This window comes from Lagopus muta, chromosome 25 (assembly GCF_023343835.1).
Source record: "Lagopus muta isolate bLagMut1 chromosome 25, bLagMut1 primary, whole genome shotgun sequence".
Classification (NCBI taxonomy): domain Eukaryota; kingdom Metazoa; phylum Chordata; class Aves; order Galliformes; family Phasianidae; genus Lagopus; species Lagopus muta.
Genome location: NC_064457.1, coordinates 805,709 through 833,622, shown reverse-complemented (window position 1 = coordinate 833,622; position 27,914 = coordinate 805,709). Strand labels below are relative to the sequence as shown.

Sequence of the window (27,914 nt, the reverse complement as noted above, 5' to 3'; positions counted from 1 at the left end):
CCGCGGTGCCCCGCGGCGCCGCCCGCCCCTGCGGTTGCCCCAAGATGGCGGACCGGCGGCGGCAGCGCGCCTCGCAGGACAGCGAGGACGACTCGGACTCGGCCGCATCCGACAGCGGCGACTCCGCCGCCAGCCCCGCCCGCTCCCGCTCCGGCTCCGCTTCGCCGCGGCCTTCGCACCGCCCTCCGCGAGGCGCCGCCGGAGCTCTGAGCGCGGGGCCGCGGGGCCGCGGGGCCGAAAGCGCCGCCGGGGGAGGGGCGGCCAAAAGCGCTCCGCAATCCGAGTGTGTGAGTGGGGCGGGGGGGGGCGGCGGTCCGCGTCTCTCGTGCCTCCCGGTGGTGCCGCGCGGCTCTCACGGTGTCAACGCTCCGCTGCGCCCGGCGCTGCCCGATCCTCGCGGCTCCCTGCTCGCGGGGCTCGGTTGAGCTGAGCTCCCGGGCCGGATGCTGCCCTTCACTCCCTTCTGCTAAAGCGCCTTTTTTTTCCTCTTTAGGAAAGCGAGGACGGCATCGAAGGCGATGGTGAGTAACGGCTGTGTCGCTGCGTGTGCAAAGGGAAACGGGGAAGGCGCTGCTTCCTGCATTGCTGCGGCTGCAGTCCTGAGCATCGGCCGTAATACTGCAAATGGGGGTGCAGGGGGTGCTGGTCAGCCCTCCCCAGGCCCACCTGGGTCCCCCCCACGTAGGGTGGTGCTCCTCCTCAAGGGCTCTTCGTGCTGCTGTGATACCACACTACGTGGCCATGTGGTGTATTTGTTGGTGATGGCCCAGGACCCGGTGCTGCGATCACGGGGAGCTGTGCTGCTCTTCCTGCCCTGACAATGCCTCCTTTTTCTCCCCTGCAGCTGTGCTGTCAGATTATGAAAGCGCAGAGGACTCAGAGGTAAGTCAGACTGCGTGTCCTGGTGGTGGAAGGGCTGTGTGGGGTGAATTCACTTCGTGTAGTTTTAGCACAACACTGGTTTGTGCCCTTCATTCTCATCTGCAGCAGCTGTATCTGTCTCCAGGCTGCAGCTCGTGTGCTGTGTGCGTGTTACAGAGCTGTGCTGCACTGCAGCCATTGGTGTGAGTGGAAAACGGGTTCTTCAGGTGCAGTTCCTCCTCCCCCGACGGTTCTGTCAGGGCAGGGCGGGTGCTGCTGCACCTGTGCTGCTGCAAGGTGAATGCAGGACAAGCACGTGGTCCGTTTCAGTCCTCAGACATCGCGTGGTGGGAGCGGAACGGCTAAGAAGGGTGTGGAAGAAGGGTGTAGGATGGTGGCTGCGTTGTAATTAGTTGAAATTAAAAGCTTAGCGCTGGGTTGGAAGCATCCCAAGGGGCATCCCTGATGTCTGTGTGTGGCACTGGGTCAGTGAGACGCCTGCATGCAGGCAGCTCTGCACTGCGTGTGCTGGGAGAACCTCCCTTGTGTGCTGAGCGCTGTGCTGGAGGGGCAGCCTCGGCTGCAGCCCATGGCAACACACTGCCCTGTGTTCTGAGATCAGAGGCGTTTGGAGAAGCAGTCTGTTCCGAGGCAGGCTTTGTGGAGATCCTGAGGTGGGCACTGGTTTAAAAAGAAAACCGCAAACCGAGGCGGATGGAATGGAAGCTGCCGGGGCTGTGCAGTGCTGGAGAGGCCGTGCCCTGGGCAGGAAGGAGGGGGCAGCTCCCCTGGGCGACGCAGCCGGGCGGTGTTGCATCACCGGGTGCCAGGATGGCTCTGTTCCTGAGCCTAAAAATAATGCCATGTCTGGGTTTCCCTGGCGTAAACAAAAGGAGCAGTTGATGTGCAAATAGGCTGTGTTGAAAGAGAAAAATAGAGCAGCCTTCTTGTTAATCACACCGGGCTATTTTTAGTGGCCATCCCAAGCTGAGCAAGGCTTGCAGGCTCCTGGAGGGTGAAAGGAGGTCACGCTCCTGAGAGCAGAGAGCTTGGAGTGAGTCAGCTGGGGGACTGCAGGGAATGAGGGGCTGCAGTGGGAGAGAAGGACAGCGAGGGCCCGGCAGCGTGGCTGTCACCCCATCATGGAGCTCCCATGGGCTCCTGGGCTGCAGGAGGCACACGTGGCACTCAGGGGTGGTGAGGGGGAGCTGCTCCCAGCTCTGTGCTGGCAGCTGTGGTTGTTTGGTCTGATGTCACCAGTGGCAGCTGCTGGGGAGAGACCTTGGGCTTAATCTTTGTCTTTTCTGTAAAGATAGAGGGGTAGGGAGGACTTTGGGAGCAAATCCTGTGCTGTGAAATGGCCAGAGGTGTCAAAAGCAGAACGTGTGGGGCTTTGGGAAATCACCAGGAGAGCCGCTGCTCCAGGTGTGTGTGTGAGTAAAGCGGGGCTCTTTCAGGCAGAGGAAGAGGATTACAGCGAGGAAGAAAGTGCCAAAGTGGAACTGAAGCAGGATAGCAATGATTCCTGTGAGTCTGCAGCAAAAGCAGAGAAAGGGGATGAGAAACTGGACTCGAAAGGTGCCGTAACCGGTGAAAGGCAAAGTGGGGACGGGCAGGTAGGTGATATCTGTGTGCTCCCTGCTCTGCGGGGAGCTTCTCGCAGCGGGACTGCTGCAGTGTTAGGAGCTGTCTGATTTTGACAGGAGAGCACCGAACCTGTTGAGAATAAAGTTGGGAAAAAAGCTCCCAAGCACCTGGACGACGACGAGGATCGGAAGAACCCGGCTTACATCCCACGCAAAGGGCTCTTCTTTGAGCACGATCTCCGAGGGCAGACGCAGGAGGAGGAGGTCAGGTATGTGGCGCCGCCCAGCCCAGGTGATGCTTGCAGCGCTTGTGGTGTGCTGGGAAGGATCAGCAAAGAGCTTTTCTGTTCTGTGGCCCAGCTGCCTGCTAGCAATGTTCTGCAGGGACGTCTTGGCTCTTAGTTTTGTAAAAGCAGGGACTGGGCACAGTAAACACGAGCAAAGCCTGTTTCCAGTGGGCAGCTGCCGAGCAGGAGGAAGGAGAGGCGCTGCCTCCCTCCTGCATTCTGCCCTCCAAGCCTTTGCTGTGGGTTGGAGCTGCCATCCCTGGCTTCCTCACAACCTGCTGTTCCTCCCCGTGTGTGCAGGCCGAAGGGTCGGCAGCGGAAGCTGTGGAAGGATGAAGGCCGCTGGGAGCACGACAAGTTCCGGGAGGACGAGCAGGCCCCCAAAACCAGGCAGGAGCTGATTGCTCTGTATGGCTACGACATCCGCTCTGCTCACAACCCTGACGACATCAGGCCGAGGAGGATGCGCAAACCGAGGTGAGCAGCGGGCAGAGCACGGCCTGCTCCTTGTGGGGCAGCCTCAGCCCTTTGCAGTGGGCTCTAAGCGGGGCTGGGGGCTCAGTCCTGGAAGTCGTGTCCCGGAGGCTCCCCCGCCCCGGCTTTTGGTTCCAGTCCTTCGCACTGCTGTTATCCCTCAGGTTTGGGAGCCCCCAGCGAGACCCCAACTGGTCCAACGAGCGGCCCAACAAGCCCCCCCGGCACCAGGGCTCAGACGGCACTTCTGCTGCCCCACGAACCTTCACCAGCAGGAGCTCTGCGGGAACGGGGAGGATGCCCCCTCCCAGGAACTACCCGAGGGTGGGGGGCTACAAGGAAACCCGCCCAGGATACCGAGCTTCAGAAGCCAGCGTGCAGCACCCGTCCCGAAATGGTGAGCAGGGCAAACAGGAGAGCGGCTATCGAGCGAAACGTTCGGAGCAGAGCCCACCGAGAGAGAAGTCACCAGAAGTGGAAGCAGGGCACGTCCACGGCAGCCCTGTCAAGGAGGAGGGCGCCCTGGAAAACCAGAGCGACGCCGTGCAGCCGCCGCCAGACAGACCAATAGAAAAGAAGTCTTATTCCCGGGCAAGGAGGACCAGAGTCAAAGCTGGGGACGCAGGGAAGCTGGCGGATGACGTGCCTGCTCTGGAAGCTCCCGCGACACCAAAACCTGTCCAAGCTGAGGCGTCCCCCCCGCCGGCAAAGAACAGCAACTGGGAGTCGCCAGTGGAATCCAGCTTGGATGGACTTGAGCAGGAGATGATTCAGATGAATCTGACGGAGCAGAACTGGAGCCCGGGGCAATCTCAGTTCTTACAGCCCCGGGAGCTGCGGGGTGAGTGTGTGCCAGCTGGCAGCTTGGGTGCTGCTGCCCCTGCCTGGGGTCTGCAGCCACGTAGGTGGTCAGAGCTGAGCAGTGTGATGCTGTCCCAGCTGTGGAGGGTGGTGGAGACTCACAAGGTGGGGAAAATGCAGTGGGACAACAGGAAGGGACAAAACAGAACATAAAAATGAGGAAATTAAACGTTCTGTTGTAGGTGAACTGGGTTAAGGCTCAGATGGGCATCAGAGCAGACTCCTTCTCCTTACCCTATTTGTTAAGAATGGGGGAAGGGTCAGTGAAGGGGAAGGGCTGTGCGGGGAGCAGGCAGCAGGAACTTGCGGAGCTGTGTGAGTCACAGCCAGGCTCAGAGCTGGAGTTCAGAGGATAAAGAGCATTACGTGTGGTTATGGGTGAGGGTGATGAGTAACTGGGCTCCTGTGGTGTGATGCTGGGGCAGGAGGGACCCGGCCTCCCTTCATCAACGCAGGCATGCTGCAGGCTCTGAGCTGCTCTCTGGCGGTGCCGCTTGGCTGCGAATCCAGCGGTGTGGTTGCAGGAGGCCGATCTGTGCTGGGAAGTGGGCAGGCAGGCTGAGCAAAGGACCGAATTCTTGTGGGGCAGCCATTCCAGAGGTCGTGCAGATGTAATCATCAATTTGCAGAATTAAGGTTTTTACTGGGGAGAGTCAGAATCCTTCCCAAGAGAAACAAAACTGGAGCAAGGAGAAGAAAGTGACCTGCTGCTGTCCTAAGCTCTTGAGGGTTGGGTCTGTGGAAGCAGATCTTCCTGCACACAGCGGTGTGAGCAGAGCCTTGCCTTGATCGTAGACCAGAGTGGGCAGGCTGTAAACGTGCCACTAGAACAAGAGTTTGGAAGCTGATTCACAGCTGAGATGATGTGGTGCTGCTGGTGGCTGTGATGCTTACGCTGTCCCATGTGGACCCAGGAGCAGAGCTGAGACCAGAACCTGGATTTCGAGCAGAGGATTTCTTTCAGGCAGATGTAAAATGCACTGAGCAGAGTGGATGATCGTGCAGTGACACAACAGCTTCTGGTTTGCTCTGAGATGTCTGGAATGGCAGTCAGAGAGCTGCAGTTGCTGGGAGGTTCTCACAGGGGAGGCGGCGCGGGGTCTCCTGGCGTTGGTGCGCAGCTCCCAGCACTGGTGACAGCGAGGTGGCTGAGAACAAATGCAACCCATAAGAACCAGTTTGCTTCTTCCTCAGGTATTCCCAACCATCTGCACGTGGGAACTGGGCCGCCCCCTCAGTTCAACAGGATGGAGGAAATGGTAAAGCACGTCGCTTATGGAAGCGGGGAAGCCGAGCCTTGCTTTGAGCGTGGGCTGGAATAATCAGAGCGTGGCTGGGGCACCTCAGCCCTCCCCTTTCTGTGTGCCGTGGTTCTCTGTGACCCACAGAGGCCGGGGGGGGGCAGTGGGGGCTCCCTGCTGGGCACCGACTGCTGCTTTGTCTCCCGCAGGCGGTGCAGGGCGGCCGTGCCAAGCGCTACTCCTCGCAGCGGCAGAGACCCCCAGTGCCAGAGCCGGCCCCCCCCATGCACATCAGCATCATGGAGGGGCACTACTACGACCCACGTGAGTGACCCCCTCCTGTCCCCTGTGCTCAGGGGCTGAAGTTGGGCTTTGTTCCCCTTCCCTTTGTCAGGAGCAGCGCTGCTTTGTCTCTGCTGCTCTGAGCCGCCCTGCGCTGATCTCGGTGTGCAGCGTTGCTCTCCTGCCCCAGGCAGGGGCTCCAAAGGAGCTGCTTTTTTTGTGAGACGTTAAAACTGGCCAGAAATCAGAGCAGCAGGGAGAACTGCTGAACACAAAGATGGGTTTGGAATTTATTCCGGCGTGTAAAGTGAGAGAGGAGAAATTCCCTGAGCGTTCTGCATTGTGAAGGGAATAGGAAGCTCTGCTGTGGGAGGACGCAGCATCTGGGAGCTGGGTGGGCTGTGTGCTGTTCTGGTAGGAGTGGAGCTCCCAGCACTGCGTTCGAGTGCAGTAACTGTAGGTGGCTTGGATCTGCGGTGCTGCAGTAGAACAAAACGTGGTGGGGGTTTTCTTACGCTCTGCTCTGTGTTGCAGTACAATTCCAGGGACCAATCTACACCCACAGTGAGAACCCGGCCCCGCTGCCGCCCCAGGGGATGATCGTGCAGCCAGAAATGCACCTCCCTCATCCAGGTGAGGAGCACGGGGCGGCCGGGCCGGCTTTGCCCAGCCTCTGTCCTTTTCTGTGGCATGGAGGAGACCTGCTTCCCTCGTGCATTAGGGTTGAATTCGTATCAATCTTCAGGGAGGAAAAATAGCCGTGCCTGGCTCTCGCAGGCAGTGCAGACTGAGATCATCTCACTGCCTTGGCAGCCTCTGGCTGCACGGCCACTGTGCTGCAGGCAGCCTGGCCAGGCCCTTCCCCGGCAGCATGGTGTGGGGCTGTGCCAGCTGCTGTGCCAGGCTGGGTCTTCGTTCCCTGCCGCTCGTAGCTCAGAAGAGAAAAGCAGAAATGAGAGCTGTTGGATTGGGGTGTTCTCCATGTCGCCTGCAGAACCGTTTCCTGTAGTGGATGTGCTGATTGGGGCCGCGTCCGGTTCCCGAGCCGAGGCCAGGGGGGCCGTGTGCTCTGCTCAGAGCTTCCCCTTTCCTTTCCCCAGTGCAGGAGCTGAGCTCCACAGGCTGTAGGAGAATCCTCTGCCCTTCTCCCCCCTGCAGCACGGATGGCACAGCCTGCTGCCCTCTGCCCCCACGGCAGCCCCGGCCCCACAGCGCTCTGCCCCAGCAGGACGTGGCGCTCAGCTCCTCCTTGTCGCTCTTTCAGGTTTACATCCCCACCAGCCAGCAGCCCCGATGGCAAACCCTGGCCTCTACCCCCCGCCGGTCTCCATGCCCCCAGGGCAGCCCCCGCCGCAGCAGCTGCTCGCCCCGACTTACTTCTCCCCGCCTGGAGTCATGAATTTTGGGAATCCTGGCTACCCGTACCCCCCAGGAGCGCTGCCCCCGCCGCCCCCTCCGCACCTCTATTCCAACACCCAGGTGAGCCGTGCTGCCTTTCCTTCCTGCCGGAGCCGCGGGTGCCCTGAGCCTGGGAGGGGGCTGCAGCAGCAGGGCTGCCCCCAGCGGCGGCTGTTTGCTGCCGTTTGCTTCTCTGCTGGAGGTGGGCACCAGAAGGAACCGCTGCCACCTCTGTGCTTTGCTTAACTCGCATTTGGGGTCTCAAGTGTGGCATGGCTGTGTTGGAGGATCCAAAGCTGGGATTTTCCCCCGTCGAGCTGGGCGCCGTCCCACGGGAGGCTGGGAGCTGCTCAGCCAAAGGCATCCTGAGAACTGTTTGGATGCCCTCTGTGCACACCGGGAGCTGCCTGCTGCCGTTCCTCAGCGCCGCCCGGGCAGCCCTGGCTGTGAGCAGTGCTTGCAGGGCTGGCTTTTCCCGTTCCTGGCCCGGCTCCGTGTGAGCGGGGAGCAGCGCCCGCCCCTCCCGGCGGCAGCCCGACGTCCCCGAGGCCGCGCGAGGCGCACGGCTGACACGCAGCGGCAGGACGGAGCCCCGCAGCCCCGCAGCTTCGCTGCTCGGATCGGAGCCGCCGCACGGGGCTGGGGGCGCGGCCTGGATCCGCCGCCTTCTGCTCCCCGCGATGCCGGTGCTGCGGCACTCGGTGCTGAGCGTTCCGCTCTCCGGCAGCAGGCGCAGTCCCAGGTGTTTGGGGGGGTCACGTACTACAACCCTGTCCAGCAGCAAGTGCAGCCCAAACCCTCACCGCCGCGCAGGACGTCGCAGCCCGTCACCATCAAGCCGCCGCCTCCCGAGGTACCGCCCCTCGCCCCTCTGCTCGTCCCTTTCCCCGTCCCTTCTGCCCGTCTGCCTGCTGCTGTCCCCTGAGCTGTGTGTGGTGCTGCGGCCTCCCTCTCCCACCCGAAAAAGAAATGTGTTGTTCCAAGGACGTTTTAAAATTGCCTCGTTGTTGACATGTCCCAAACCTCAGCTTCTCGTTGCAGGTGGTAAGCAGGGCTCCAGTTAATTTGAGTTTCTAAATACTTTAAATCTAACCCACGTAAAAAGTAAGTCGGAATTTGACTCTCGCTTTCTCTTTCTGCTCAGGGTAGAAAAAAAAAATGCTTCAGAGGGAATAAGGCCAACACTGAGCTTAGGAGGTGGGAGAGCAGCGCCAGGATGCTGGCAGCACCCGGCACAGGCAGCAGCCTTCAAGGCTGCGTGGAGCCGAGAGCCGCTGCTCTGCTCTGGGGACAGGTTTCTCAGCGCAGCTCTGCTCTCTGTGTGCGCCCGAGTGCCACGTGTGTGTCTGGTTCCCTTTGTCGTGTGTCGCCGTGCCGCTGCGCCCCGGGTCGGGCAGCGCTGCTCCCCTGCGCCTCCCCCAGCCGGGAAGCACAGCCCGAGCGTCCCTGCGGGGAGCCGCGCTCCGCGGGGCCTCGTCCGGGAGCCGGCCCTGGAGCGGGGGGGGCGGCGGGGCGGGGGGCGGCGGGCGCAGCGCTGCGCGGTGCTGAGCCTCCGTCTCCTTTCTGCTCCCCCAGGACAGCAAAGGTGAGAAGGTGAAGGAGAGGAGCGGCACGTAGGGATGCGGCCGTGGAACCCCAGCGTCGGACCCGGCGGTTCTGCACCGGGAGGCCGCGTCCATGCGGGATGCCGTCGGCTTCCGCTTTGCTCGGGGCCGTCGCCTCCGTGCCCGGACCGCCCCCCGGCTGCCGGCCCTCCTCCCCTCCCCTGACCCTCAGGCGGCACCGGGGTCAGTGGCCGCGAGGTCTCACCCACTTCCCCCTTCTACTGAGCCTCCCCTTCTCCCTTTCTAGGATGTTCAACTCAGCTGCTTGATTGTGGTCTCTGTTTTTATTTAAGGAATGAACCGGCTCCTTCAGTAAAGCTGATTTGTTTCTTTTGGGTATTTGGACTCCGTGTGTCTGCCGTGCCGCAGCGCGACCCCCAGCCCTGCTCCGTTCCCATCCTCAATTCTCTTTTTAAATTACCGAGCCTATTCCTGTGGCTGTGAGAGCAGCTGAGTTTCGCGCAGAGCCTCTCTGCTGCTTTTCTGGCACGGCTGCAGCCCGGGCCGCAGCTGGAGGCTCTCAACCCGGGATGCCGTGCACGGATTTGGGCTCGCGGAGCCTCCACCCTCGCTCCGTGCACTGCGGGCTTCCTGCTGCCCGGCCCTTCGGAGGCACGGAGCTTCACGGGCACCGTGCATCTGCCCGCACAACCGGCCCGACCGGGCGCGGTGCTGCTGGGGGCGGCGCCCGGCGAGTCCCGGCGCGCCCCGCGTGGGCTGCCGCTCCGCTGCCTTCCGGCTCGGTGGCTGCTCGGTTCCCGTCGGCGCTGCTTTGGCCGTGCCCGGTGGGTCTCGGTGCCGGTGTGGGTCGTGTTTCCGAGCATCGCGGCCGCGGTGGCACCGAGCGCTGAGGAAGCAGCGTTGGATCGATGCGGAGATGAGGGCGGTGCGGGACCGCGGGGCTCCAATTCCCCCCCCCGGGCCGGGGCAGCGCGTGGGGGTGAGGACGGAGCGCGGCCCGTTGCCACAAGGAGGGAACCCACGCGCCACGCAGCTCCACCCGCTCCCCCAAAGTGCTCGTGGGGCGGCTTTGGGGGCAGCAGCGGTGGGAGAGGGGCTGTGAGCTCCGTGCTGCAGGGAGGTGGGCTCGTGGGGTTCTCTGCCTCCGTGCGCTCCTTCCTCCCACCCGTGGGCGCTCTGAGCGGAGCCCGGGGGCTGTGCCCCCCCCCAAAGTTTCCCCCCCACCCCACGGCTGCAAATGGAGGCGCATCGGGCGGGCAGAGCCGCGGCAGCTCCCGGCTCGTTAGGAGAAATAACAGCGCATTAATTATAACAGCTCCGCGCCAGCGCTGCCCCCGTCCCCGAGCTGCAATTGGGGCATCGCGGATTTGGGCCGCGTTCCCGGTGACCCCCCCCCCCCCACCGTGCCTCGGTTTCCCGTCCCGACCCCGCGCTGAGGGTCCGAGGGGAGCGCAACGCGGAGCCGCGCGTGGAGGGGACACGCGGGGACACGGCTGCGTTCTGCCACCGCCCCCCGACTCCCCCCCCCGCGGCCGGGAGTTGCCAGGCAACGAGGGATGGAGGCGAACCGCGAACAAAGCCGCAGCGGGAACCCCCCCCCATCCTCCCCCTCGTACCCACGGGCTTTTCCCACGCCGGTTTTTGGGGGGGGGGGGGGGGGGCGGCGTGGGATGCGCGCTGCCTGAGCGCGCCGCGCGGTGGGCGTACGGCAGAGAGCAGAGCTGCGCGGCGCTGCGGGCGGGGGGGGCCACGCGTGACCGCGACGCTCCGCCCGGGGCCGGGGGCGGGCAGGTGCCGGGCGGGGCGGGGCGGCGGCGCCGGGCCCCCCCCACTCTCTCCGGAGCCCGAGCGCGAGCGGAGCCGCCCCCCCGCCCCGCACCGCCCCGCACCGCCCATGGCCCCGCGAGGCGCTCCGCGGCCATGAAGCCGCTGGAGAAGTTGCTGAAGAAGCCCGGCGCGCACCTGCCCGCACCGCTGCCCGCACCGCGCCGCCACAGCGCGGCCCCCCCGGAGGAGCCCCCGGGGCCGGCGGGGGGCGAAGGGCGACGGTTGGAGCTGCGTCCTCCCGAGGTCCCCCCCCCGCCGCCGCCGCCGCGGTCCCCGTCGGCGCTGTCCCCGTCGGAGCTGTCCCCGGGGGGGGACCGCGCCGCGCTCAGCCCGGAGCCGCCGCCGCCGCCCCCCCCGCGCTGCTGCTGCCGCTGCCCCCCCCGCCGCGCCCGCGCCCCCCGAGCGCCTCCTGAGCGCCGTCCTCGAACGGCTGCCGGCGGGGGGGGGGCACGGCCGGGGCTGCCGAGCAGGTATGGGGGTACGGGGAGTGCCGGGGGGCGGGGGGGGGGGGGATGCTGCGGCACCGCCGGGTGCTGCAATGCGCGGTGCCGCGGTGCGGGGGGAGCGTGGGAGCAGAGGAACGGGGATGAGGGCGTGCGGGGGGGGCACCCGCAGAGCGGTGGCACCGCGCAGATTCCCGGTTAATGTGTAACGCTTCTCTCGGCGCTCCCGTTGACCCCGAGGCGGTGGAGGGGGGGGGGGGTGCGCGTCCTTTCCGCACTGTGGGAGCCCCCCGCGGAGGTTTGCCTTCAAGTCCAACCACCCCCCCCCCCCCACCTCCCCACGGCCGCGCTCCGGGGATGGGGCCGGGGGGGGCCGGGGTGGGGCGCACCGAAACCGCGGAGCCCTCGGGGGGGGGCGCGCGCCGGGACTGGCAGCGTTGGCTCTGCGTGCAGCGACACGCGCGTGGGGAGCGGGGGGGGGCGGCGCAGGGGGTGCGGGGATGGCGGCCCTTCAGCCGCGCGTGGTCCCTGCGGGGCACCCGGACGGTGCTGCGGAGCCGTGGGGAAACCGAGGCAGGGACGGAGGGGGCGGCGCTCAGGGGGGGGCTGGGGGGGGGAATGGGGACGCGAAGACCCGCGGGGGGATCCCGGCGCCGCCCCCACACAGCGCTCCGGAGGCGCTGCACGGCGGGCTGGGGATGCGCACCTGCCCGGACAATCCCGCACCCCCCCGGCCTCAGTGCGGGGTCCGGGTCAGGCGGTGCCCGGGGGGCGTTGTGCCGCCTTCGGAGCTCCGTGCGGGGGAGGTTGCGGGGAGGGGCTGCCCCGCGGTTGTGTCCGTGGGACGGGGTCGGACGCGGAGCTGCACTGCGCGTCCAAAGGTCGCGGCCGTGGCACCGCTCCCGGCACCGCGTCCCCGTGCCTCAGTGCCCGCCCGGACGGCCCCGCTGCAGCGTCCCCCGATGTCACCGTCCCGGTGCGGCCCCGCGGTGTCCCCACGGCGCTGCGGAGCGGGAGGGGCTGTGAGTCAGCGCGGGGCTCCGCGTGGGGCGCGGGGATGGGCCCGGTGCGGGGTTTGGGGTGGAGGTGTCGTGCCCAACCCCCGCCCGACCCCCCCCAGATTCGCTGCTGGATGACATCGTGCTCACGCATTCGCTGTTCCTGCCCACCGAGCTCTTCCTGCAGCAGCTGCACCAGCAATATCCTCGGGGCGCTGGGGGGGGACGTCGGGGGGCTGCGGGAGGGAGGGCGTAGAGATGCACGGGGGGAGTGCGAGGGTGCGATGGAGGACCTGCAGGTGGGAACGGGGGGGGGGGGGGGGAGGAAAGAAGACAGGGGTGGGGGTACCGGGAGGGGGACACGGGTGGGTGTGACGGTGACATCAGCGTGAGCAGCGGCTGTGCCGGGGGTGACACAAGGGAGCCCGTTGGGGCGGCCGTGAGGAGGGCATCGCGGTGCCCCCCCCCGGGTGTGAGGAGGTCCCCGTGTCCCCGCTGCTCCTTAACGCTGCCACCTTCGTGCTGGCGGGCGATGGGCCGCCCCAGCGCTGGGAGGAGGGGTCCGGGATGCGGCGCAAGCGAGCGGTGCTGGCGGTGCTGCTGCACTTCCTCGAGACCTACAAGGGGCTGCTGCAGGAGGAGGAGAGCGCGGGGAAGGTCATCAAGGTGGGTGCAGCCCTCCCCTCCCCGCAGCTTCCCCCCCCCCCCCCCACCGCTGGCCCCTAACCCCTCTCGCCCCCCAGGAGCTGTACCTGCTCATCATGAAGGACGCATCTCTGTACCACGAGCTGGAGGATGAGATCCTGAAACTGCACCAATTGGTGGAGACGGTGGAGCTGAAGTGAGTGGGATCCCCATGGAGTGCCAGGGGTCTCCGATGTGGTGATGGGAGTGCAGTACATGGAGTCCTGATGGGGTGCAGAGGGTACCTGGGGGGGGGGGAGGGGGGTGCGTGGGGCATTCTGAAGGGGTTCAGGTGGCTCCTGTGTGGTGCATGCAGTCCTAATAGGGCTCATGGAGTCCCCGTGGGGTGCTTGCGGTCCTGATGGAGCACAGGGGTTGTGAGCGGGTCCATCTTTTGTGCATGGAGTCCTATGGGGTGGAGGGGTACCCCAGGGAATGAGGTCCCTGCATAGAGGAAGGTGTTCCTATAGGGCGTGCGGGGTCCCCACGGGGTCTCTCTGGGACACATGGAGTTGCGACCCTCGAGAATGCCCTGCACCTGGGGCCCATCAGACCGCCCCTGTGATACCCCACCAGAGCGGGGAGGGGATCTGTGTGCGGCCCCCACCGCTCCGTTCCCCCCGGTGCCCTTTGCTGACACCACGCGGTGCCGCAGGGTCCCCGACGAGACCCCGCCCCCGAGCAAACAGGTGAAGCCGCTGTTCCGCCACTTCCGCCGCATCGATGCCTGCCTGCAGACGCGCGTGGCTTTCCGTGGCTCCGACGAGAGTGAGCGCCGTGCCCCAAACCCCCGGGGTCCCGAGCGCAGTGACCCCGCCGCCCCGCCGGGGGTCCTGGCCCGCTCTGCTACCCCACGTATCCGTCTGTCTGTCCGCAGTCTTCTGCCGTGTCTACATGCCGGACCACTCGTACGTCACCATCCGCAGCCGCCTCTCGGCCTCAGTGCAGGACATCCTCACCTCTGTCACCGAGAAGCTGCAGTACTCAGAGGAGCAGAGCGCCCGCGATGATGCGCTCATCCTCGTCACCGTGGCCTCGTCCGGAGGTGGTTATGGGGCCGTGGTTGGGGGGGGAGGGGGAGCACGGGGTGTGGGGTGAGCGCTGACCCCCCCTGCCCCCCCACTGCGCTCTGCCTGCAGAGAAAGCCGTGCTGCAGCCCAGTGAGGAGTGCGTCTTCACCACGCTGGGCATCAACAGCCACCTCTTCGCCTGCACCCGCGATACCTTCGAGTCGCTGGTGAGCGCCGGGGGGGGTCGGTGGGGCCGCAGTGAGACCCCTCCGCATCCTGCAGCCACCCCGGACCCCCCCGCGCCCCATTGCAGGTGCCGCTCCCAGAGGAGATCCAGGTGGTGCCCGGGGACAGCGAGATTCACCGCGTGGAGCCTGAGGACATCGCCAACCACCTCACCGCCTTCCACTGGGAGCTTTTCCGCTGCATCCACGAGGTCGGGGAGACGCGGGTGCCTCCCCCAGGGCTGCCCCAATGGGGGTCCCTGCGGCGCCCCCCCCCACCCCCCAACACCGCAAACCTCCCCCCGCAGCTGGAGTTTGTGGATTACGTCTTCCATGGGGAGCGCGGGCGGCGCGAGACGGCCAACCTGGAGCTGCTGCTGCAGCGGTGCAGTGAGGTGCAGCACTGGGTGGGCACGGAGCTGCTGCTCTGCGAGTCGCTGGGCCGGCGGGCGCATCTGCTCAAGAAACTCATCAAGATCGCTGCCATGTGAGTGCAGGGCTGGGGGCTGCGGGGGGCCGCGGGGGGGGGGGGGCTGCTGGGTCTCACCCACCGCCTTCAGATGTAAGCAGAACCAGGACATGCTCTCTTTCTACGCCATCGTCATCGGGCTCAACAACGCCGCCATCAGCCGCCTTCGGCTCACCTGGGAGGTGAGGGGCTGTGCGGGACCCCCCACTTCTGCCCCCCGGCCCCCCCAAGTTGCTCACAGCCCCCCATGGGGTTTTGTCTTGCAGAAGCTCCCAGGGAAATTCAAGAATTTGTTTCGGAAATTTGAGAACCTGACGGTGAGGGGCGGCGCGGGGGTCTGGGGCTTCCATGGGGGGGTCTGCTGGTAATGGGGGTGTGTGGGGGGATGCTTGTAGCATCAGGGAGCTCCGTGGATGCTCTGGAAGCAGTGGGTGGGGGTGTTCCTGGGGCTGTCTGCTCTCTGTGGATGGCTGGTTGGTGCACCCTGTGTGGGGGGAGCTGCCCACGCCCCTGACCCCCCCATCGCCCTCCCCAGGACCCCTGCAGGAACCACAAGACCTACCGGGAGGTGCTGGCCAAGATGAAGCCCCCCCTCATCCCCTTCATTCCGCTCATCCTCAAAGGTGCGGTGGGGGGACGTTCTGGGGGGGTCCTGCTGCTCCCCATGGGGCCAGCCCTCACTTCCTTGTCTCCCTCAGATCTGACCTTCCTGCACGAAGGCAGCAAAACCCTCCTGGATGGGCTGGTCAACGTGGAGAAGCTGGTGGGTGCTATGCCCAGAGGGGGGACAGTGGGGATCCGGGGGTCCTGGGGGGTCCACAGAAACATCCCAAGGGTGAATGGGGGGGGGGGGGTTGCAGGGTTCTGGGGGAGCTGACGGGGCTGCTGTGTGTTCCAGCACTGCATCGCCGAGAAGGTGAGGACCATCCGCAAGTACCGGAGCCGCCCGCTGTGTGAGTGGGGGCACAGATCCTGGCCCTACATCTGCTGGGGCGGGGGGGCTGTGGGATGGGGCTGTGGGATGGGGATGCGAGATCCGGGCTGGGGTACGAATGCAGGATGGGGATCCAGCATGGCAAGATGGGCTGGGAGTGGGTTACAGGATCCTCCAGGATGGGGATGGAGATGTGGATGCGGGGGTGAGATCCAAGACGGGGATCCAGGTGGAGCTGGGGCCACGGGGTTGAGGGACAGGGATCCAGGACACGGGATGAGGCCATGGGATGCGGCCAGGCTCCCCTCCTGTGGGGTTGGGGGGCACACAGCCCCACGCCATCCTCTCCTCCCTCGCCCCACAGGCCTGGAGCTGGAGCCGTCCCCCAGCCAGCTGCAGACCAAGGCCTACGTGCGGCAGCTGCAGGTGATCGACAACCAGAACCTGCTCTTCGAGCTGTCCTACAAGCTGGAGCCCGGCGGGCAGTGAGCGGCGCCCGCCCGCACTCTGCACTTTGCCCGGGGGACCCTGGGGCCTCCCCACCCCCCGCGGGCCCCCTCTATTTTTGTATGTGTCCCCGCTTCCGCCTGGGCCCTGGGCCCCAGAATGTGTATATTTTGTACCAAATGCGTCTTTAATTGTAAATTTATTTTTTAAGAAAAAGGAGGAAAAAAGGATTAAAAAAAAAAAAGAAAAAAAGAGTCTGAGCGCCAATAAACAGCAGTCCCGAGCACGCGTCCGGCGCGCGGGGTGACGTCGTGATGTGCGTGACGTCACGTTGCTGGTGGTGACGTCACGGATGACGCAGTAGCGAACAGCGAGCTTCCTAAGATGGCCGCAGCGGGGCGCTGTGACCTCCCCAACATGGCGGCCGTAACGAGCCACGTGATCGCCTCAAAATGGCCACCGGAATAGCGCCGGGCGACCTTCCCAAGATGGTGGATAACAGGAGCAGGCGTTGGGCTGCGGTCTGCGGGTTCTATGCGGCGGCTCTTAGCGCAGAAAGCATTCTCTTCGGCTGCTTCTCGCTCTCATCCGTCCCAGGACGCCCCGACGACCGCCAAAATACCCCGGCATTTTGGAGGCCCCGAGGCACGGCGCCCTTCCCAACATGTCCGCCCGGCCCCTCCAAAGTGGAGTTCGGCTCCGCCCACTTCCGCAGCACGGGCGCGCAGGCGCAGTCGGGGAGCGGCGGGCGCCATTTTGTTACGGGGCGGCCGGAGGCGGAGGGCGCCGCTGGGCCGCGTTTCCGGGTGCGGCGGGCGGAGGCCGCGGGCGGCGGTGAGGAGCGGGGCCGGGGCTGCGGGGACTGGGGGGGCTGTGCCGGGCGTCTGCGGTGCCGGGCCTTGTTGGGAAAGGAGCGCCGGGTCGGGGAGCTGCCTCGGCGCCTGGTGGGGGCTGTCCGGGGAGCGGCCTACGCGGAGGCTGTGCCGTCCTCGCAGCGCCCCGTTGTGGGGCCTCCGTGTGCGCCGGGCTGCCGGCCGGGAGCGGAGCTCAGCTGTGCCGCGGGTGGAGGCGGCCGGAGCCGCCCTGCCAACGTGCTGCCGGTGCCGCTTCTGTCCCACCGACCCCCGGACGGACGGACAGACAGACAGGGCCCGGCGCTGTCCCGGGTTGACCCCGTGGGCTGACGGCCGGCACCGGGCGGCCCATCGCCGCGCATTGCTGGGTGCCGGGGAGGCCGCTGTGCGCGGAGCTCCGCTGCTGCCCGGCGCGTCCCTGTGCTCTCCTTCCCGGATCTCCCGTCGCCGTTGACCCGCTCTGATGAATGCCGTGTCCTCTTGCGCCCCGCCCGGTTACCCCAAACGTGTGGATCCCGCCGGTTGCTCACGGGGGACGTGCGAGCCGCCTCCCGCCTCGCAGCTGAAGCTGACCGGCTCCTTGCCGCCCCGCCGCGGTTCCCAGGTACGCCGGGACCGGCGCAGAGCCGATGTGGTGGCATCCACGGTCCGGCTGCGGGCAGAGGTTTTGAGTGCCAGTCATTTCCATGAGCTGCACTGGAGCCGGTGCCCCTTGCAGGCGTGCTTGGAGAGGTGCCGCTGACCCAAAGTGGCCTCGCTTTACCTTTGGCAGAGTTGGCTTTGCTGGGCTGTGCTGCCCTGGCCTGCCCTGCGCTCTGTTGTGGGTGTTGCTGCCCTGCTGCTGTCGGCCGTGAAGGATCCGATCCGGCCGGTCTGTCTGCCTGGCTGGGCTGTGCTCTGCAGGGCACACTGCAGCATCACGTGCTGCTTCCACAGCTCAGCTGCTGGGCTGGTTCGTGTTTGCTGAGCACCTTCCGTCCCTGAGATGCTATAGCACTGCTGCTCCACCTGGGAGCCTCTGGGTGCAGCTGCCTCCTTGCACCTTGCCCGAGCACAGAGGCTGTGGGAGGGGGCTGCCTCCTGGCACCAGAGCCCCTGGCCCCATAGGAATGTGAGCACACAGCCTGCTTTCCCATGGCTGCCGGCACAGACCCCTCTTTGTGCTGAGCGGGGTGAGGGCGGGCTTGGCTCCGTCCCTCGGCGCTGTCGGCGTGCCAAGCCCAGTGCTGCCATGAGCGTGTGCTGGGATGTCAGCATGGGTGACTGGCACCGTTTTGCCACCTTTGCCCGCTGCCCTGCTGCTTCTGCAGTGTGTGAGATCTGTTTGAATTAATTCCTCCAGCTGTAAGTAGGTGTGCGGCTCCCTGCGGCTCCCAGCCAGCCGGCGCTGCAGTGCATGAGGCTGCAGAGCTTGTGGCCGCTGTAGCTGCAGGATGTCAGGCCCTGAAATGAAGGCTGCCATGCAGGAGCGCAGCCAGGCTGTGGGGCTTTCTGCCCTTGCAGAGCCGGGTCTGGGCTCGTTACCTCCAAGTGACGCAGGCTGCCCTGCTCCACGGGTGCCAGGGCGCGTTCCAGGTCAGGGCTCGCTGCCCGCTTTGCTTTGCTCTAAAGTGCTGTCGTGGAGGCGCTCTGGTCCTTGTCTGACCTACTTACTTACATCTGGCTGCTTGGAAGGAAGGCAGATTTGCTCTGCCAAAGAAGTAGCTTTCTGCTGGGAAGCAAAGGTGGGAGGAGGGAGCTGGGGGGGGAAGTGCCCTCAGAGCGGGGGGGCTGAGCGTGTTGGGTTTCTGCCGTCTGCCAGGGCAGTGCTGGAATGAGCACAGCTCCCCAGGCTCACTGCTCCAGTGTTACCGGCTTGGCTTGAATGCGCATTGGTCTTTCCCTGAGCTGGAACAGCAGCCCGTGGGTATTGCAGTGCCGACAGCAGAGACTCCTGAGCCCTGCAGCTCTGTGCCCTGTGCGGCACCATGCTCTGCACTGTTCTGCTTCCCACGGCCCCTTCCTGCTCCCCTTTCTTGCTTCCTTTCTCCCAAGCTTGTTGTCAGGAGACCTGGAGATACCTGCAACACCGGCCGGACCAGCCAGGGATGTGGCACCTGGGCAGAGATACTTGTGGGGCAAGGAGTGACGCTGCTGGGTGCGCGGAGGCTCGTGCTCCACTTTGCTTTCCCACTGTGAGGTGAGCTGACAGCCGTGGGGCCGCTCAGGAGCCACAGGATCCCGAGCCGTGGGGCAGCTGCGTGCTCACCAGCAGTGCTGGCATGCATGGACCGTGCGGCCGTGTCTCAGAGTCTGTCTGTCACCCCGCATTAGTAGGTCACAGCTCAGAGCGAGGCCTCCTTCCCCTCTGTGCTGGCCGTGCACTCAGAGCTGTTCTTGGCACCTGCTGACCTGGCACTGCAGGGTGCTCACTCTGACAGCCCTTGGCTTGCTTTCCCCCTGCAGCTCGGTGCCCTGCACCACAGAACAGCTGCTCAGCGCCCCAGTGTGTGCCCAGGCCTGGAGATTTTCACCTCATGTGAGGGAGCTTCGCTGGGCTGCGTTGGTGCACGTGTGGCTGTTGTGCAGTGGGAGCACCCTGCTGACGTGTGCCATTAATGAGGCCTGTTTGTAAGGTGTCTGCAGCTTTAGGGTCTTGCTCAAGCATCAAGCACGCATGTGTGCCACAGAATAACATTTTAGTGCTGGGTTTTCTATGGTGGCTTGTGCATTTTTCCCTAATTTGTCTCCCTGCTGATGGGAAAGGTGCGTTTCTTCAGGTGGTTTTGCTCTGCGGAAGCAATCAGCAGTGACTTCTGAGCAGCTGCTTCCTCGCCGTGAGATCAGCATGGCTTGGGGTGGTTGGTTGGGAGTCCACGGGGCCTTGAGGGCCGTGTCACAGCAGGGCTGGAGCTCAGGATGTGCCAGATAACCTGGATGCTTTCAGTGGGGCCTGCCCCATTCACACCCTGAGCCCAGTCTCGTTTCCCCTGCGGCTGCTGTCGGTGTTACTGGGGGCGTTGAGCTGGAGGTGCTGTTCTGCACAGAACTGCAGGCAGTGGCGGTGGGAAAGGCTGCGGGTTCAGACGGCGTTCCTTTGCCGGTGCTGCTTCACCTGCAGCCTGGCTGAGCCTGAAGGCAGGCAGTGATGCTTTGCTGCGGCGCGTGGCGGCCAATGTGTGCGGCACATGATTTACTGCGTGGGGACAGCAGGGCCCCTCTGCTCCCATCCTGCGTGGAGCCTCACGTTGTCCTCGAGGAGCCCCTGTTGCTCCGCTCTCGGTGTGGGAAGGTGCGTGTTTGGCAGCCGCTACAAAGCGCTTCTGTCCGCCCTGCAGCGCATTGTTCTCCGGGGCTGCACACATTATTCTCGGCCACGGGTCGCCCTCGAAGCCGTCGGGAAGTCCTCACGTCTCCCTCAGCTTCCTCCCGCCGGAGCAATCGAGGATGATGGTCAGAGCACGAGGGTCTGAGCAGTGCTGCCCGGTGCCACGTGCGCCACCTTTCCCTCCCTGCCTTCCTCTCCAAAGCCGGCACCCACAGCGGGAGCAGCAGGGAAGTTCTGGCCCCGTGGGAAGGGCCTTTCCTGCTCCGTCCTTTGCCGCAGCCTAATGGCAGGACGTGAGTCCTCGCCGCTGATTAAACGTTTCCTCTGCCAAATGAACTGAGCTCTGCGGAGAGCTGTGAGCGGATCGTGCAGCTCGGGGACTCAGCTGGGGCTGCGCGAGGTGCTGCAGGTCCCCGGGGCGTCAGGAACTTTTTGTTCAGGGTTTTGTTCAGAGCTCATTGTCAGTGACCGTGGGTTGTGAATAATTCACAGCGAGCCTCTGAGTCCCGCGGGGTCGGAGCGTGGCTGCCTGTCTGCACGCAGAGATGCACCGGCTCTCCGAACCGCTCCAAATTGAGGTGGCAGCTCTTGCTCTGAAAGCATGCTGATACGATTTTAAAAGCCTGAGTGACCTCAAATCCTGTGATGGCTGTCTTTCGGGATAAATTATTTATGTCACATCTTCAGGGCCGCCCGAGCCCTCGCTCGGAATGGGCAGAAATGTCAGGGCCTGAGCCTGGGAGGGCTGCGCTGGGGTTGGGGAGGTTTGGATGGGAAGAAGGGACAGGAAAAGGAGCGCTGGGAGGCGGGGGTGGCGGGCAGGGAGCGACCGGGGCGGCCTGGGGAGGCCTCCCAAACCGGTGCAGCTGCATTCTGCAGCCGACATCAGAGGGTTGGAAATTCCTCTTGATCTGCAGTTCAAAGCCGCTGCCTCCCTGAGGATGGAGCTTCGTCTGGGCTTTGCAAATGCAGGCTGGCCGCGGAAGCAGCGCGGCTGTGGAACAGAAATCTGCCGCAGCGCCCAAATCCCCTGAAAAGCGCGGAAACGGCGTCTGAAGGTCACTGCTAAAAAAAGCCCTCGGCCCGCCGTGAGCAGCAGCAGAATCCAGGGCTGCTGTCGGGAGAAGGCACCGCGCTTCCCCTGGGCGCCGGGGCCCTGCAGGACACATCTCAGGTCCTGCGTCCCCACGGGGCCGGGCTGCGCGGGGGAACGCCGGGCTTTGGTGGCACTTGGAGCCCAAAGGCAGCAGGGGGTTCTGCTGGGGGCTGTGGCAGCAAAGCCGCCCCCCGGCCGGTGCTGAGCAGTGCTGTGCAGGAGCTCCTCTGGAGCGAGGACTTCTCACACCTCGCCTTCCTCCCGGTGTTCTCACAGCTCCGTGGTTCTCGTTTGCATTTTGAAGGAGAGCCGAAGCTCCGATCCACCCCTCCTGGCTCACAGAGGAGCTGGCTGTGCTTTGATCTCACGGCTGCCTTTCACGCTGCCCTGATTCACGTCTTCCAAATCGCTTTCCCTGCGAGCTCAGCTAGCTGCTGCTGCGGCATATGGAGCTCAGCAGAGCTGGGGGAAAGCAGCCGCGGTGCCGAGGAACAAAGGGGAGAAATGCAGAGCAGCCGCTGTCTGAGCGGCATTGTTTCAAAGCGCCCGGTTTCCGTAAGGCATACGTGAGACATAAAGGGGTGCTGAGCGGTGCTGGGAGAACCCTGTGGGGCTTTTTCACCCTTGGAGGCTTTAGCTTGTGTCTCCCTGTCTTTATCAGCCGTGTGTGTGTTCAGGAACATTAAAGATCGAGGCTTTGCTGGAGACAGGCAGCGATCGCCCCGCACTCCCACCCCAGGTCTCGGTGTTTCTCAGTTTGAAGTGGTGGGCACTGCTGTGTGCTGCATTCGGTGCCTCTGGATTTTGGTTCTCAATGTGACCTCTGCTGCTGATCCACAACGTGAGCAGCGCCGTGTGCTGCAATGAATTGACCTGTTTCTGGGGAATTCGGCTCCACTTTATCCTCAAGCTGCTTTAGCTTAAACTCCTTTCTCGCACTTCTAGGTCAGAGCCTTCATCTGGATGCGGCGTTCAGCGTGGCAGCAGTTGAGGGCCGCGTGAGATAAGGCAGATAATGACTCATGGTTTTCTTTGTAGAAGCGCCCCTCTCCTCAGCTGTGACCACAGGAGGTGACACTGCTGTGGGGCTTTTCCCCACCCATGTGGGCAGATGGGCTCTGCGTCCCAGCGGCTCCCTGGTGGGTGCCGTGTGCCAGGTCTCACCTGCTGGGTCAGAGCCAGGCGTGCAGCGGGCAGCACGAGGCCCTGTGGTGTGAGAGATGAGGGCTGGAGCCGTGGGCCGGCCAGCGGTGCTGCACAAGTGCCAGCAGGGAAGTGCTTCCCTCTGTCTCCCGATGTTTTCTTGCAAGGCCACTCGCTGTTGAGGAGCTTCTCGCCCAGCAGAAGAGCTGTTTTTAATTGCAGGTGATTTATGTATTTATTTTCTCACGCTGCAGAGCTCTGGCTGTTGGCCGGAGGGCAGAGGGAGCTGCTGGCGTAGCCGTGGGGCTGCAGGGATGTGTTGTCCCTGCGCTCTGCACTGATACGGAGATGTGGCCTGAAGACGGACCTGATTGTATTTTAGGTTCTGTGTACTGCAGCAGTAGTAAATTGTAGTTTATTGTAGATGAGAAGGAGTCTGTAAAAGAAATTCACTCGTGTAAAAATGTTGGTGGCTGCTGTGCTCTCGTGGCCTGGGGATGTGGGATCAGGAGGCAAAAGGTGTGGGTGCAAACCTTCTGTGCTCCTGCTTGGTGTCATGGGCTGCCCTGAGGCTGGAGCTGCTGTTCTGGAGAGGGACACCTGAACGTCCTGGGCTGCACACGGGCCTCCCATCCCTGCATTCCTATTCCCTGAGCTGCCAGGGTGGCACAACCCACGGTGCTGCTGTCAGAGGCACGAGCTCAGCCTGCACCTCCTGGTGATTCAGGCTCCTTCCTGTCCCTGCTCTGAGTCCAACCCGGACTTGTGAGCTGCGCTGCTGAGAGCTGCTCGGGCTGAGCTGCGGAGGGGCTGGCTGTGTTTGGGAATCAGGTGGGTTCCAATGCCATCAGATCTGCGCTGGGAATGCTCGTGTGGCCGCTGGCTCACGCAGACACCTTGGAGGGCATCTGTGGGGTGGTTACGGTGGGGTTGGACACAGTATGCTGTATGCTGGCTGCCAGCTGAGCACAGCACAACAGCAGTGGGTGGGAACGTGGTGGAGCAGGAGCCCTGGATCCTCTGTGTGGCTGCAGCCCCAGGTGCGAGGTGCTTCTCTTCCTTCCCCTCAGTCCTGACTGCTGCTTCCCTTCACACAGGCATGAAGGACCAGGCTCATCCTCAGCACTGAGCAGCCACAGCCGGGTCGCCATGCCGATCCCACCCCCGCCGCCGCCGCCCCCCGGCCCCCCGCCGCCCCCCACCTTCAGTCAGGTAAGGGCTTCCCTCAGTGTGCTGCCATCCATCCGTGTTACCCAAACCAGCCTGGCTGTGCACTGGGGCTGGGCTTGCTGTGCATGCAGGTGTGAGCTGCTGCTAAGAGGCTTCTCATCTACAGGCGAACACAGAACCACCAAAATTGAGCCGAGAGGAGCAGCGCGGCCGTGGAGCCCTCCTGCAGGACATCTGTAAAGGGACCAAGCTAAAGAAGGTGACACAAATCAATGACCGGAGCGCCCCCATCCTAGAGAGTGAGTACCCCCCTGTTGTACCCCACACTGGGTGCTGCTCTGCACTTCAGGGTGGGCTCTGAGCCCTCAGCTGTGTTCCCACCATTGGCTCCTGGTTGGAGGAGCTGATTGCACCAAGTACAACCTCTGTGCCTCCATCCTTCCAGAGCCCAAGGGCAGCGGTGGCAGCAGCTACGGCTCCAGCTCAGCTGCGATCCAGCCCAAAGGCGGCCTCTTCCAAGGCGGTGTGCCCAAGCTCAGACCTGTGGGAGCAAAGGACGGCTCAGGTAAAGGCCCTCAAGACGTGGTTAGTGAAGGAAGGTCCCCCAGCAGGAAAGGGTTGAGGATCCGCCGCGTTTGCGTGGGACATTCAGCCGTTAGCAGCAGGGACCCCAAACTGCCACCCACGTGTGGCCGCAGACAAGCGGCATCCTCTGCGCCGCAGCGTCCCCAGCGCACCGCCCTCCTCACAGCGCTGCGTGCGCTGCTGAACGCTTCTCACTGCTATTTTCTGTGGCAGCCTGCCTTCCAGCAAGGCGGCAGGCGGTGAGAGAGGAGCTGCGTGTGGCTGTGTGCGGTGCCAGCTCCCTGCCGGTGCCAGACAGCGCTCCCCGCGGTCTGGCCCTCGCCGCAGGGCGGGCAGGCTGCCCCGAGCAGAGGCTGCGCCGTCCCTTGCTGTGCCTGGTGGCTCACTGCGCTTTCCCTCCCCGCAGACGGATCCGGGAAGCAAACCCTGCAAGTCCCCGGCTCCAGAGCCGCTGCCCCCAGGCCCCCAGTGCCGGCCAGCAACAGCCGACCTCAGGATGATTCTGACAACAGCCGAGCCTCTCCGCCGGAGCTGCCGCGCACGCAGCGGCCGTCCCTTCCGGACCTCTCCCGGCCCGGCGCCGCCGGTGGCACCGGCATGAAGCACAGCTCGTCTGCGCCGCCGCCTCCCCCCCCGGGCCGCCGTGCCGCCGCGCCGCCCGCCCCCCCGCCGGCACACGGCCCCAAGGTCTCCTCCTACAACCGGGAGAAGCCCCTGCCGCCCACCCCGGGACAGCGAGCGCCTGCTGGCAGGGACGGACCCCCCGCCCCCCCACCCGTCAAGCCCCCGCCCTCCCCAGTCAGTCTCCGAACGGGGTCGGGGGCTCAGAGCCAGTCCCTCGCCCCCCCTCCGCCCCCTTACCGGCAGCCCCCCGGCGTCCCCAACGGCCCTTCCAGCCCCGTCACCGAGGCTGCCCCGGAGCTGCCGCAGAGGCACAACTCCCTGCACAGGAAGACACCGGGCCCCTTGCGGGGTCTCGCGCCGCCGCCGCCCGCCTCGGCCTCCCCGTCCCTCCAGAGCAGCCGCCCCCCGCCGCCAGCCCGGGACCCCCCCAGCCGTGGTGCAGGTGAGAACTCTGCTCTTCTGGGCGGTGGCTGGGCTGTTTGTGGCTGATGGGAGATGCCCAGGGAGCCGTTGGAGCTGGGAAGCAGTGAGGTGGTTCTTCCTGCACGGGGCAGTCGGCGTTGACATTGACCCAGGGGTGGCTTCTGGCTCGTCTCGTTCTGTTGACAGCCCTGGTTGTGTCTGGCTCTTTCTGTCTGTCGTTGGCTGTGCAGCTCGAGCACAAGTGGCCACCGTGTCCTCCTGGGGTGGGAGAACAGCGTGCTGGAACTGCACACAGTGGCTTCTCCCCTGAGCTTCCTAAATGTCGCTGGGGCAGTGACAAAAAGCTGCAGCAGAGCCTCAGGAATGCTCCAGCCCCGCTCTGTGTGCTGGATTTGGCACTGTGAGGTTCAGACACCCTGATGCAGTCCTGGTGACTCGTGTGTACGCACCAGGGGCGCTGTGGCCCCTCCCAAGAGGTGACTGTGGAGTCCCCTCCTTGTCCCACTGCTGGGAGAGGGGACAGCGTTGTCCCGGTGCCCCCGCCTGCTGCTGGGCTCCCTGTCCAGCCCGCAGCTCCAGCCTGGGTCCCTGCCAAGCCGCCGTACTTCAGGCTCTGCCAGAATCCTCTGCTGAGTTACGGCTGGCGGTCTGCTGCCTTAGTCTGTGTGTAATTAGCCTAACGAGGAGCACGACCTGCCGCCGTACTTCGGTGGGAACGAGGGGGCAGTCAGCAGGGCCGCTCTTTTGGTAGCCCCTGGGTCTGCTTGGCCTCTGGGCTGAGGGGCAGGGCTGGGGGCTCTGCCCGCCTGGCCCTGTTCTCTTCCACCCCTGGGGCTGGTGGGCAGGATGTCCTTGACCCCGCTGCCGGGCCGGGGGTGTCGCCGTGGGTCCCCTTGTCCCACTGTGCAGATGCTGACCTCGCTCTCCTTGCAGCCCCGCCGCCTCCGCCGCCCATGCTGCGAAATGGGGGGCGTGATGCCCCCCCACCCCCACCCCCCTACAGACTGCATGGTTCTACTGAGCCCCCCAGCCGCGGGAAGCCACCCCCACCGCCCACCCGGACGCCTGCTGGGCCGCCCCCACCCCCACCGCCGGTGAGGAACGGGCACCGGGACTCCATCGCCACTGTCAGAGCGTTCCTGGGTGAGTGGGGCCGTGTGCTGGGGAGGGATGGGGGCAGCCCTGGGGGCTGAGTCCTTCGGCCTTGGCTCCCATCTGCAGCCCACTCCTGACCTGCCCAGTTCTTGTTTTTCTCCCCTTTTTTCTGTAGATGACTTTGAATCCAAATATTCGTTTCACCCCGTCGAAGACTTTCCAGCCCCAGAAGAATATAAATACTTCCAGAGAATCTACCCCAGCAAAACCAACAGAGGTAAGGGCGGAGCATCCCGTGGTCCCTGCTGTGCCCTGCTGTGCTCCAGAGGCAGGAGGTGGCAGCAGAGCCACCCGCTGTCCTGGTCACGCTCCCAGCCAGGCAGTGTGCCTGGGTGCTTTGGGCTGCTTGGTGCTGCGGCTTCCCTGGGCTCCAACGTTTGCTCCTGGGGACACCGTGTGTGCTGGTGGCAGGCCGTGCTCCTGTGCTGAGGGCGTTTGGTGCTGGAGTGGCCCTGCAGGATGCGCTCTGTGAAGCGCTGGTGTGGGGCAGATGGGTTTGGGAGCCCCCCCGGCGCTGCCTGTGTCCCCGTTACCCCTCTTGGATGCGGCACATCCTGCATGGAGCGCCCTTGCCGTGCTGCTGCAGTGTGCCAGCCCTGCGGATCCCGGGGGGGACTCTGGGGAGAGCGGGATGCTCGGTTATTTTTAGAGCCATGAATGTTTAATGTGGATTTGAAAGGCCCCGAGCCTTCTGTGCGTGCCGCAGCGGCTGCTGCTCACATCACAGCTCTGGAGTGGCGTGAAGGGGAGGGGTGTGCGGGGGGAGGCCTGGTTTCACCGTGCTTTCTCCTTGCAGCCACGCGTGGGGCCCCTCCTCTGCCCCCCATCCCCAGGTGAAAGCGAGCTGTGCCGGCGGTCGGTCCTGAGCACAGCCGCAGAGCTGCTCCCCCTTCTTCAGACGGACCCTCACCACCTCCCTGCCCCCAGGAACCTGCATGAGAAACTCCCGGCACCTTCGGCTCTCCCAGGACGAGCGGACGCCCCCGGCCCACGCTCACCACAAACCCACGCGGCTCTTTGCCCCGCGGCCCCACGTCGGACCCCGCGCTCCAGGCAGCGGGCGGGGCCGGGGGCGGGCAGTGCACCGCCGGGGACGGACACGGGCGAGGGCCGTGCCGGGGGTCCTCGTGGGCTCAGAGCAGAGCGGGGCTGTGGTGGCCGTGGGACGGGGCCGGCGGAGCCCTCCGCCCCGGTGCTGCGATTTCGTAGAGCTGCTGGGAGCGGGGCCGCGCCTCCACGGTGGCTCCAGGGAGGGCGTGCGGCCCCGTGCTAACGCCGCGGGACCAAAAGGAAGCGGCAGCTGATGGACGTGGGCCGTTTGCGGGGCTCTGCGGCCGGGGGTCGGGGGGCTGTTACGGGGGGGGGGGTCGGGGCTGCGAGCCGTTATGCCTTACGCGGGCTGCTGGCTCCGCGCAGCGCGGCGGGCTCCCGTTAACCATCGTTACTGATCAATTTTGTACCGTAGGAGGCGGGGGCTGCGGCGGGGTAAACTAAACCCTCACCTTTAACCGTTCTTCGTTCGTTCGTTTGTTTTCTACGGCGCTGGAACCTTCCCCAGGAGGGAGCGAGGCCCCGCGCGGGGGGGGGGGGGGCACCGTTTGGTTTAAATAAAGGCAGAAAAGCCCTCCGCGAGCGGGCGGCTCAGCCCCTGGGGGGGGAACGGCGGGGGGAGGGGCTGGAAAGGGAGAGGGGAAAAGCCGTGAGCTTGGAACTGCGTTTAAATAAAGGTAATAAAGGTGCAGCGGTGTCGGTGCTGGGGGCGCGGGGGGGGGGGAGGGCTGGGGGCTCCGGGCCGCGGAGGGATGGAGGTGGATGGAGGTGGAGGAGGGCTCGGGGCTCCCGCCCGGAGGACTACACTTCCCGGTACGCATCGCGCCCCCGCCTGCGCCTCCCGGCGTGCCCCGCGCGCTGCCTCCCATTGGCTGCTCGGAGCCCCGCCCCGCCGGCGGTTTGGCGCGAGATCTCG

The 27,914-nt window shown here is 65.0% G+C and overlaps 3 protein-coding genes across 11 annotated transcripts; all 3 read left to right on the top strand.

Moving 5' to 3' along the window:
- The first annotated feature begins 19 nt into the window (after positions 1–19).
- On the top strand, positions 20–8,897 carry CASC3 (CASC3 exon junction complex subunit). 6 transcript variants are annotated; one of them, XM_048926567.1, is made up of 14 exons: positions 20–287; positions 494–521; positions 845–882; positions 2,319–2,477; positions 2,565–2,716; positions 3,035–3,211; positions 3,373–4,049; positions 5,264–5,328; positions 5,520–5,634; positions 6,127–6,225; positions 6,857–7,071; positions 7,718–7,843; positions 8,032–8,094; positions 8,566–8,897. In XM_048926567.1, exons 1-13 carry the CDS (start codon positions 45–47, stop codon positions 8,065–8,067), a joined length of 2,130 nt encoding a protein of 709 aa, XP_048782524.1. In that variant the 5' UTR covers positions 20–44; the 3' UTR covers positions 8,068–8,094; positions 8,566–8,897. The 6 variants fall into 6 exon arrangements, 5 of the variants coding, with proteins under 5 accessions (XP_048782524.1, XP_048782523.1, XP_048782522.1 ...); XM_048926566.1 differs by having other exon boundaries at positions 8,019–8,094; positions 8,566–8,896; XR_007373295.1 differs by having other exon boundaries at positions 7,718–8,094; positions 8,566–8,613.
- Positions 8,898–10,421: 1,524 nt separating this feature from the next.
- Positions 10,422–16,267, top strand: RAPGEFL1 (Rap guanine nucleotide exchange factor like 1). The gene is given in 16 exon segments (XM_048926568.1): positions 10,422–10,757; positions 10,759–10,852; positions 11,946–12,024; positions 12,339–12,489; positions 12,567–12,664; positions 13,163–13,275; positions 13,385–13,552; positions 13,647–13,744; positions 13,831–13,953; positions 14,050–14,228; positions 14,302–14,392; positions 14,477–14,527; positions 14,746–14,833; positions 14,909–14,973; positions 15,109–15,163; positions 15,509–16,267. Coding segments are annotated over 16 exon segments (1,860 nt in total). The 5' UTR covers positions 10,422–10,475; the 3' UTR covers positions 15,634–16,267.
- Positions 16,268–16,343: 76 nt separating this feature from the next.
- On the top strand, positions 16,344–27,290 carry WIPF2 (WAS/WASL interacting protein family member 2). 4 transcript variants are annotated; one of them, XM_048926575.1, is made up of 9 exons: positions 16,941–17,049; positions 18,480–18,624; positions 23,089–23,203; positions 23,328–23,460; positions 23,607–23,726; positions 24,153–24,812; positions 25,727–25,936; positions 26,064–26,165; positions 26,745–27,290. In XM_048926575.1, the coding sequence occupies exons 2-9, from the start codon at positions 18,533–18,535 to the stop codon at positions 26,783–26,785; spliced, it is 1,473 nt and encodes a 490-aa protein (XP_048782532.1). In that variant the 5' UTR covers positions 16,941–17,049; positions 18,480–18,532; the 3' UTR covers positions 26,786–27,290. The 4 variants fall into 4 exon arrangements, with proteins under 4 accessions (XP_048782533.1, XP_048782534.1, XP_048782532.1 ...); XM_048926576.1 differs by lacking the exons at positions 16,941–17,049; positions 18,480–18,624 and adding an exon at positions 16,344–16,425; XM_048926577.1 differs by lacking the exon at positions 18,480–18,624 and having other exon boundaries at positions 16,940–17,049.
- Positions 27,291–27,914: the final 624 nt, after the last annotated feature.

What these genes read in the sequence shown, in the direction of transcription:
- CASC3 (XM_048926562.1), top strand. Translation starts at nt 45, where the DNA reads ATGGCGGACCGGCGGCGGCAGCGCGCCTCGCAGGACAGCGAGGACGAC. An exon ending in ACAGCCCCGGGAGCTGCGGG is followed by an intron (nt 4,050 to 5,263) that starts GTGAGTGTGTGC and finishes CTTCTTCCTCAG; the next exon opens with GTATTCCCAACCATCTGCAC. An exon ending in ACCTCTATTCCAACACCCAG is followed by an intron (nt 7,072 to 7,717) that starts GTGAGCCGTGCT and finishes GCTCTCCGGCAG; the next exon opens with CAGGCGCAGTCCCAGGTGTT.
- WIPF2 (XM_048926574.1), top strand. Translation starts at nt 18,413, where the DNA reads ATGCTCTGCACTGTTCTGCTTCCCACGGCCCCTTCCTGCTCCCCTTTC. An exon ending in CTTTGCTTTCCCACTGTGAG is followed by an intron (nt 18,625 to 23,088) that starts GTGAGCTGACAG and finishes CCCTTCACACAG; the next exon opens with GCATGAAGGACCAGGCTCAT. An exon ending in CCCCCCCAGCCGTGGTGCAG is followed by an intron (nt 24,813 to 25,726) that starts GTGAGAACTCTG and finishes CTCTCCTTGCAG; the next exon opens with CCCCGCCGCCTCCGCCGCCC.